The sequence below is a fragment of the Rhinopithecus bieti genome, unplaced genomic scaffold (genome assembly GCF_001698545.2).
Source record: "Rhinopithecus bieti isolate Rb0 unplaced genomic scaffold, ASM169854v2 scaffold_8675, whole genome shotgun sequence".
In the NCBI taxonomy this organism is placed as follows: domain Eukaryota; kingdom Metazoa; phylum Chordata; class Mammalia; order Primates; family Cercopithecidae; genus Rhinopithecus; species Rhinopithecus bieti.
The window spans coordinates 1661934-1671813 of NW_016806447.1; the positions used below are offsets into that span (position 1 = coordinate 1661934).

At 43.2% G+C, this 9880-nt stretch overlaps 1 protein-coding gene across 1 annotated transcript in view; it reads right to left on the reverse strand.

Moving 5' to 3' along the window:
* The window catches only part of BMP2K (BMP2 inducible kinase), a 142478-nt gene extending 134979 nt beyond the window's left edge, over positions 1–7499 (reverse strand). Inside the window, exons 1-2 of the mRNA XM_017876597.1 lie at positions 7307–7499; positions 7155–7223 (exon numbers count right to left, since the gene is read on the reverse strand). Of these exons, the coding sequence (XP_017732086.1) occupies positions 7155–7223; positions 7307–7499 (262 nt within the window). The remainder of the gene's footprint in view (positions 1–7154; positions 7224–7306) is intronic.
* Positions 7500–9880: the final 2381 nt, after the last annotated feature.

The window sequence follows — 9880 nt, forward strand, 5'->3', positions numbered from 1 at the left end:
AGCTGGGACTACAGGTATATGCCACCATGCCTGGCTAATTTGTGTGTGTGTGTGTGTGTATATATATATATATATATATATTTTTTTTTTTTTTCTTTTGAGACAGTGTCTTGCTCTGTCACCCAGGCTGGAGTGCAATGGCTCTATCTCACCACACTGTAACCGCTGCCTCCCAGGCTCAAGGGATTCTCCTGCCTCAGCCTCCTGAGTAGTTGTTATTACAGGCACGTGCCACTATGCCTAATATTTGTACTTTTAGTAGAGGCAGGGTTTCACCCTGTTGGCCAGTCTGGTCTTGAACTCCTGGCCTCAAGTGATCTACCTTTCTCAGCCTCCCAAAGTGCTGGGATTACATGAGTGAGCCACCATGCCCATCCTGTACAATTTAGCTCCTTCACTGGAGATAAATGCACTATAAATTTCCACTATTTTTTTGGAATACTGAAAATTTAGAATTGTTTTAGTGTCAGTAGCTTGTCCTTGAATAAAACTACTACCTCTAGAGGAAATACATCAATGGACAATCAAAATTACATCCTAGGAGCTATCACTACAATAATAACATAATCCAAAAGAGAACCATTTGTTAATAATGTTGTATATAGTGTCCTTTGTTGCAAATAATTTCCATTTTATTGTGAAATCATATGCTACTATATAGGTCAAAATTTTATACAGCTGACTGAAACTTGAAAATTCAATATGGCTGAGGGACACATAATTATCTAACAAACTATTCAGATATTTTGCAAACATAAATGTGATACTTATTCAGGATAAACGTGACACCAAATATATAATCAAGTCACTACAATTTCCAAATCAGATTTCACTGAAAGCTTATAACTAAATCTGAACTTAAAAGTTCACTCATATTTATGAAAAGATTTGTCAATGCACTGTTAGGTACTGTCACACATTATCTTCTCTAATCTTCATAATAGATATTAACTCCTTGTTTCAGAATAGGAAACAATGTTTTCTAAGAGCTTAATTAAACAACAATAAAAAAGGTGCTGAGTAAGTACTACTGGACAACTGAAGGCACAGGTGAATAGACCTTGGTTCTACTCTCAAAAAGATCAGCACCCAAAAAAAGCTGCCAAAAATCAACCACAAAATGTAAAACAATTTCACAATTGCACGTAACATACTTTTTTAAAACTCAGCCACCTTTGTAGGATAAATAAAATATAACGTCAATAAAGCAAGATAACTACAAGGGGCATCTGGGTTTTTTTTCTTTCTTTCTTTCTTTCCTGTTTCAAGTTGCCTAGTGAAACTACACTGCCTTAACCGCTGTTAGTCTTCACCAAACTAAAAAGTTCAGAGCCCTCTGGCCTAAGTACAAAACGTCTGATAGTCCAGTAAACAGCCCTCCATGGGTGCTCTTCAATTTGCAAATTAGGCCTTAAATTCTACTGAAGATCATCATCTGATTAAAAAGAAAAAAGAAAAAGAAAAGTCAAATATCATTTCCTTTGAGAAGTAGCTGAATGTTTACAGTATGGCCAACTTGTGTGATACAATATCAATTAAAACAGAGTCTGTCTATCTGGTAGTGGAGGTGACAGAGGAACAGTAGTTAACAACCTTAGTGTTTCTGGGTGCTTACATAATTCCATCTCAAGACAGGTTAAAAGTGACAAGAGAGGAAAAAGCAAATAGTTACAAGCGTCTACACAAAGGAGGAAGTGATGACAACCAGTACTTAGGAAACAGGGATTACAAAGGCGAAGGCAGAGTGCTAGGCAAGTACAAGATTCAGTTACGGACCAACAGGGAGTGGAGCACATTGCGCCAGGCGCAAAGAGTATTCACCCAGCAAATAATTACAGGTAAGCTTTTAAAGATAAGAAGTGAGCAGGAATAACTGTGAATGCCAGGTCAAAAAATGTGATCAAGTAAGATAACTTTGCAGCAACACAACTGTTCACTCCCTTCCCTTCTTGAAATACTCTCAAGTTTCCAGGTATCAGAGTGTCCTGGTATTCCTCATACCTCTCTAGCACCTTCTTCTCAGTCTTCTTCACCCGCTCTAAATCAGTGGTACTCAACGAGTGGTTCCTGAACCAGCAGCATCTGTATCACTGAAAGAGTGGGCCTCACTCAGACATAATCAAAAGTTGGGGACCAGGCTCAGCACTTTGTGTTTTACCAAATCCTCTGAATGTTTACAATGAACACTAATGTCAGAGACAGATGCACTAGAGGAGTCCTTCAATGAGCACCTTCTCATTCCTACACTCTCCCTAAATCCATCCTCTCCCAGGGCTTTAAATAACAGCCAGGGGTTCACTCATCAATCAGAAGTACCATCTCTAAGCCCAAACACCTTTGCTGAGTTCCAGACCACATACCCAACTTCCCACTTGATATTTCCTCTCAGATATCTCATCCAAACACGTCTCTAAACATGTCTGGAACTACAGGCTGTCCTCCAAACACCTCAAAAAAATAAAATAAAAAATCTGTTCCTTCCTTATGTTCACAAATGGTACTTTCACCTGAGAGATTCATAAGCAAGTCATTCCTAACACTTCCTATGACCACCACAAGGTCTTCCCATTTAAGCACTATAATCTTCATCTCCACTGTCACCATCCTAACCTTATAATTTGTATACCTCTCTACACAGCAATCAGCATGATCTTGTAAAAATACAAATCAGAGCATGTCAGTGCCCCAATTCAAATCCTTCAACAGCTTCCCGCTGCATTTCAGATAAAACCTAAACTCCTCAGCATGGTATACTAAGCCCCGGACCCTGGTTACCTTGCCAACATCATCTTGGATCTCTCTTACATGTGATTTATTCACTGTAGTCCACAGCTCTGAGCATATTTCAGTTTCTGAAACTTCCTTCCCTCACATAGAGACTTCAGTCTTCATGACATACTTCAAGTCACCCCGACCTCACACCTCTGTTTTTACCTAACTTTTTTCATCCTTCAGGTTTCTGCTGAAAGATGAAAAAGGCCTTCCTTGACCCCCCAAACTGAATTGTCTCATAAAACCCTGCGCATTGTCTTCACAACACATATCAAAAATTTTAACTACAGTAACTTGGTGATTTTCGTTTGCTTGTTTAGCGTTTATCTTCCACACTAATCTGTAAGTTTCATAGGCCAAAAGAATACCTCCACTATTGTCCTCTGCTATGTTAAGTAGCACCTAGCAGTGCTTAGCACACAAAAGGCATTTAAGGAAGTTGTGTAGTAGTTAACAGTTGTTGATATTTTTATTCGATTCTCCCCTTCTTTCTATCCTCTCTGTCTTCTCTTGGGAATGTTAACTTAGAAGTTACTGGGCAGCCACAGATTGTTTCTGCAAATGAGATACAACGCTTAAATCTATCATTTCCCTACTAATTTACAGTGCAAAAGCAGATGTATAGTACAACCTTCCTGAAAAATTAACAATGAGAACTGGCTAATACTTAGCTTATCTAAGCATTTAACTCTAAGAGAAATACCGAGCTATTTTTAAAGAACCCTATGGTAAATTCCTGGCCTCCAATTACTACCAAGCCAATAACCCCCAACATTCATCTCAGTAAATCTCACCCACATCACCATATTCACACTATCATTCCTATCCAGCCCCCATAACCTCGTGATTACATTATCTCAACAAGTTATCTCTGCTCTCCCAGTCTCAACAACCCATTTTAGGTCCCCTTTGTACCAAGGACATTTAGAGAAAACAGTGTCCCCTACTCAAAAACCAACTTATTATCAATCAGTACTAAATTCCTCAGACTAGCACCAAAGGCTTGTTATGCAAAGGTGATGCATGTGGTCAGCAAGCCAATACTAGGTTTTAGTAAAAACCTGGAAGGTTACATTGAATTAATTATATGAGCCTGACAATTTGTCACTGTTTGAAGCTAAAACCAACATATGGCTCTCCCTCATTTCTACAGACCAAAGTTGGGATCTGCTTAGCACAGACTCCTAAACTAAACAGTTTTTGAGAAAAAAAACATGAACTGCCTCACTATGCTATCAGTCCTTCCAACTTTGAGGAGGAACTAAAAGGTGCAAGTCCTATTTTCAGACATTTATGTGCTTGACTACAAAGATATGATGCAAAGTATATATAATGTTTCAGAGAGAAAACTTGTTAACAGTTTAGTTATAACATACAACCTACCCCTGAGAATATGCTTTTTAAATTATAGACATAAAATGTGTATATACATATCTACCTATAACAATGGTTGCTCCTCATTAGTTGGGGATACTATATTTGCAAATTCATCTACTCACTAACATTTGTACCCCCAAAATCATTACTCATAGCACTTCCACTGTCATTTGCAGACATGTGCACAATTGTGAAAAATGTGAGTCTACTGATGTGCAATGCACATTCTTGCTTCAGCTTACATACTGTAAACAAATGTCCTTTTCATGGTCTATTTAGTGCCATGTTTTCTCATTTTGTGCTTGCTGTTGGTGATTTCACTGTTGAAAACAGTCCCCAAACATAGTGCTAAAGTGCTGTCTAGTGTTCAAGGAACAAAGACTACAGAGAAAATACAAATGTTAGATAATCTTCATTGAGGCATGAATTACAGAGCTGTTGGCCATGATTTCAATGTTAATAAATCAACCAAATATATTAAATAAGGTGCGTTTTAGGCTGCAACACACATAAAACAAGGTTGTATCTTAATCAGTTGACAAAAATGTTGTGACCAGAGGCTTTCAGGAATCTAATACTGTAGTAGGAGCCGTGCTTCAGTATTTGCTAAACCAGTTTTCACAGTGACTTTTTGGAACGTAACTAATTATATACAAATAACAAGAGAGATGGACTGATTTATTGAAAAGACACTGCAGAGGTCATTATAAGTAAGCTACCAATATTTGCAGGAGCATGGCAAAAACACTTCAGGGCACAGCATCTACCGGGTCTTCCCAACTCTGTTTAAACAACTTTGGGCCAAAGCAAAAAATGCAAAACCTACCAAGTTTGTGCTTTGGTCTGACTTAGCTTCTACCACTTTTCCTACTCAGTGGTATGCCTCTCCCCAAATCAAATACTCTTAAATTTCAATGCATTTTCACAAGCACATGGCCCAATCTAATAATCAGGCAGATCCACCAATTATTGATTAATCAAACTTAAATGCGAACTAGACTTGTGCTTAAACATCTTGTCTAAATTGTGGCACTATTTGGAAGGGAGAGGGGATATTAAGCATCTGAAATAAAAACAGACTGGCCAGGATCAAAAAGTAAACTGATTATACATAGACAATTCCAGTTGTGTGGGTGATGGAGACAGAAAAAACATACAAGGAAAGAAAAGCTAGGCCTTGGCCTCCCTTCCAAGAAATTAAAGCTGGGGTGTGGGATAGAGAAGTTTCATCTTCCAAAAGGATTTCTTCAACCCTTGCTTCCTCCTAGCATTTGATTATTGATTTTTCAAAAGAAATGATACATTTATGGCCAAAGTCAGTGGAACACTCTAACAGTGACATTAGCGCTTGAAATAAAGTTTTATTCTTCGCTGTGGTTGAACAAACTCTCCTTTTGAAATTCATCTTTATTTTTTATTTTCCAAAATTATTTTTTATTGAAAATGGCTTGCTTAGGGTGGTGATAAGATATGCTTAGGGTAGTGAGTGATACCAGTTACAAATTCAAAACCTAGTTTGTGAAATGTCAACATTTTTTTTTCTATTAAATAAAACACCCTTTTGGGATCTGGTGGAATGAACTGAGTGTAACACTACTCAAGCTACACTTCAATTAGTTATTAAAACTATTCGAAGACAGAATATGGCATTTGAGTTAATAGCCATGTGTTTTTAAAACCTACAACACAATCTAAACCAACAATTGAAATTCATGTGTAATAAAGAGCTAGAAAACTTCATAGTATAGTAAATCTTTAATAAATACCACTCACCACATATTCATTCTTCTGAAAAACTAAGGATCCTCCTCCCACCTCTCCAAGTTTCGGCTAAGATCATTATTCTGAGCAATGGTTCACGAAACAATATGTACAACTCAATAATTCACGATTTCTTTCTCTTTCAAATATTTAATACAAAAATATTCAGGTTTTTTCCCTTGTGCTAATGTACTGTTGTTTATAGCATTTCAAAAAATACAAGCAAAATCTCAGTCTACTGTTTTCAAACCACATCAACGTCTAACTCTCGGAGAACTTAATCCACTCTTCGATTTCTTTTATCTTAACCATAGAACTTAAAAGGGCCATTTATCAACAAAAGTATTTCTTTTAAAGAGTTTATTTTGTAATGTCATTTTGCAATTAAAACTCAAAGGCCAATGAAGCATGAAGCACACAGGGCAAGTATTTTCTACAAGGCAATTATGCCAGAAATACAAAACTAAATTCTAAGTTTTTCTTTTAAAATGGAGTAAACTTTTTTTGTAAGTAGACTTCTACCTGCCGTCATAACCTGTTCCAGGTCATGAAGGACCGACCACAAAACTTCGCAAACGAAAGTTAACCTGCTTTCATATCACCTTTTAAACTACTATCAGAGAGACATACCGGGAGGGCATGAATAGCACCTTGTCCAACACAAATGGGCTTCAAGTTTACCTGCTTCTCAGTGCAACCTACTAACTGAATTTAGAGCAAAGGATCACCTCCCACACGCACACATGCACACAAATACATTGTTTTTCAACATATGACTGAGCTGCTGCAAACCCGAGCTTGACACCAGGGGCTGCAGGGTCCTATGCCCTGCAGCGCGGGTGGAGGCTCAGCTGAAGAGGCCAACGCATGACACTCCTCTGAGCCACAGCTGGCAGAACAGAGCTTCAATCCTGCTCGATCTGACCCTCTAATGAGTCACTGGCCCAATCACAACACCAACCCACTTCCTAGAGCGTCTTCTATCTATTTTCTCGCGTCAAAAAGCACTGAAAATGATTTAAACTAGGCGTGAGATAACTGTGCACCGGCCAGATCAGCCAGCGGCAAGAAAAGCCAGCTTAAGAGAGAAAGCCCGAGTCACTCTTTTAAGAGCCCCCGCTGGCCCGGCAGCGGAGGAACAACGGGGTATAAAAGTCAGTTCGGAGGGCGATGACCCGGAGAAGCCGCCGCCACACCCCAACCCTCCCTCACCTGCCTGTCCGAGCCTCCCCGGACGCCCGTACCTTCGGCCAGCGACTCTTCCAGGGTGACCTGGTGGCGGCCGACCGCGAACACCCGGACCCCACGGACCCCCGACAGCAAGCCGAGTCCGCACCCGCGCCGGCCCGCAGCCGCCACCCGCGCCCGCTTCCGCCCCGCGCGGCGCGCCTCCGACTTGGGCACTCCCCGAGAGAACTGCTTCCATCGGTCCCGCCGCGCGTGGCTCGGACCGGACGCAGCGAGCGCGCAAGGGCAGGGAGAGAAAGCAGTCCCTGGCCCCGCGGCGCGCAGGCCGGCGCTCCGCAAGGGTCGCGCCCCGCTGGCGGCCTCAGAGCGGTCGCTGCCGCGCGCGGCCCGCCAAACCACATCTGCTGCCGCTCCCCAAGCCACGCCCGGGCCCCCGCGCCCCGCTCCCGAGGCTCCGCTGCACGCTGCCAGCTCCCGCAGCAGGGCGTGGGCGAGGGCCGGGACGGGGGCGGGGCGCGAGGGGCGGGTCCGAGTGCAGGGGCGACGCCACCGCCTCCGCAAGTGCCCCGGGCGCCCCGCCGCCTCGCTAAGCGCCTGGAGCTCAAGCCGGGGTAGAGGGAGACAGCGAAGGAGGCGGGGCGGCCGGCCCCTCCAGGGAGTGGGCTGGACGTCTCTGGCTGCAAACCCGCAGTACCGCAGCCCGTCGCGCTGCCGCCGCCCCAGCCGGACCGAGCCGCCCGCCACTCGTGGCCGTTGGAGGGGGTGGGGGGCGCTGCTGCCTACCGCTCACAGAGGCCTGGCGCCTCGCGCAGGCGCGCTGCCCGCGCCGCCGGAAGTGACGGTTCCGGCTCTTGTCACGTGGAGGGGGACCAAGGGAGGTGATTTGTGGGGGTTGGGGACTAGGGCAAAGTCGGGGGTCCCTGGTCCGGGGTTGCGCTGGGAGGGTACTGACCAGGCCCGACTTCGAGCAGGGAGGTGGCCCGGGGACTGGCTCCCGCGCTAGTCACGCACTCAGGTCCGTCATGTCGGCTAGGAGTCGCTATGTCACTCTAGGGGCTTAAAAATGCCGCCAACAACTTTACCCATGCTAAGGAACTTCTCGCTTCGTTGCTTAGCCAGTTTTCCAGGCCTTCTCCCTTGAGAATCTCCTTCCGCTCGCCCACCCTGAGCGTGGGAGGTGGGAGCAGGACGAAACTGGAGTGGTTTCCAGTAACTGGACTTCTAAAGCCGACTCGGTGTCGTCGCGTTCTGTAGCGGACGCTTGTGCTGGGAAGCGTTTTGCAGTTTATAAATTACTTAGGAGTACTTTAAACATCTCACTCCTGGTGTACGACAGCCTTGTGGGGGTATTCAGAGCAGGTATTAAGGCCGTTTTACAGACCATTTATCACCCTTCGCTAAAACTTAACGGAGTCGCCCAAGGTCACGCAGCTGGCTCGCGGTAACTGGGGACCATTCTTTGATTCATAATATTCTACTTTTGGCCACCCTGAAGAAGTAGGTTAGGGTCAGATCGTTGACAAACGGGCAAATCTAGGGCTATTTGAAAGCAAAAGCGACCACTGCGTCCCTCTCTTAAAGAGATTTGCACCCCCTGCCAAAAAAAAAAAAAAAGCCCCGTTGCATCAATTTTATAAACTTCAGGAGTCTCTTGACTGCAGGGTGAAGCAGCAAAATAAATACGGGAGTAAACGTTCAGGAGTGGTAGGGAATGGCAAACTGTAGGGCCTGTGTAAAGAGAGCAGCCAATTCTGAGCTCCAGCCTACTTTTCCACAAAAGAAGATAGGCACACACACTGTGCCCAGAAGTTAGTTTCTTAAGAGAACCAAAAACCTGGAACTTTTTTCTAATGTGGCATTTCCCTAATTTTTAAAATATAGACCAAATAAATTGTATCTGCAGGACTGCAGGATGCACCTTCTATGAAAGTAGGTGAATGTGGTTCAATCCCCACCCCTATTTCTTTATTTTTAACGAGATAACGGTTAGAAACATTAGAAAATGTGCTTAGACAAAAACTTTGAACTTAAAATCCTTGTTCTTTCTTCTCTGCTATTTGAAGAGAAACTATTTCTGCCAACACTGAAACAGTGCTCTGGATTTAGGCATTTCTGCTACATAACCCACTAAACTAAAATTCTTCATCCAGAGACCTGACCTTTAAAGTAGATTCCAGCTCAATGGAAGTGAGATTATATGTCAGATGATTGATGTGGTGTGGCAGTTGGGGATTTCCATTTAGAAACAAGCTGACCACTTTCGTTGCTGTGGGCTTCATCGTGGAGTCTCATTCCTCCATTTGAATTGTTTTGAATTTTTTTTAAGCAGAATAGTGGAGAGATTAAGTCATTTCATGCAGTTCAAAACTGGAGTCAGACAAACATACAAAGTTTGGGCCTGATATAACTTCACCTGATCACAACAAACCTGCTATAATAAGTTTCAAACTTAGTTTACAAGGATCACTTGAGGCCAGGAGTTCAAAACCAGCATGGTCAACATAACAAGACCTCATCTCTTTAAAAAAAAAAAAAAATTGTAAATTAGCCAGATGTGGTGGTGGTGCACCTGTAAACCCAGCTACTCAGGAGACAGAGGCAGGAGGATCGCTTGAACCAAGGGGTTCAAGGCTGCAGTGTGCTATGATGGCACTGCTACACTCCAGGCTGGGTGTCTCTTAAAAACAAAAAGTTTGACCAGTCGAAGTGGCTTACGCCTATAATCCCAGCACTTTGGGAAGCCGAAGTGGGTGAATTGCTTGAACTCAGGAGTTCAAGACCA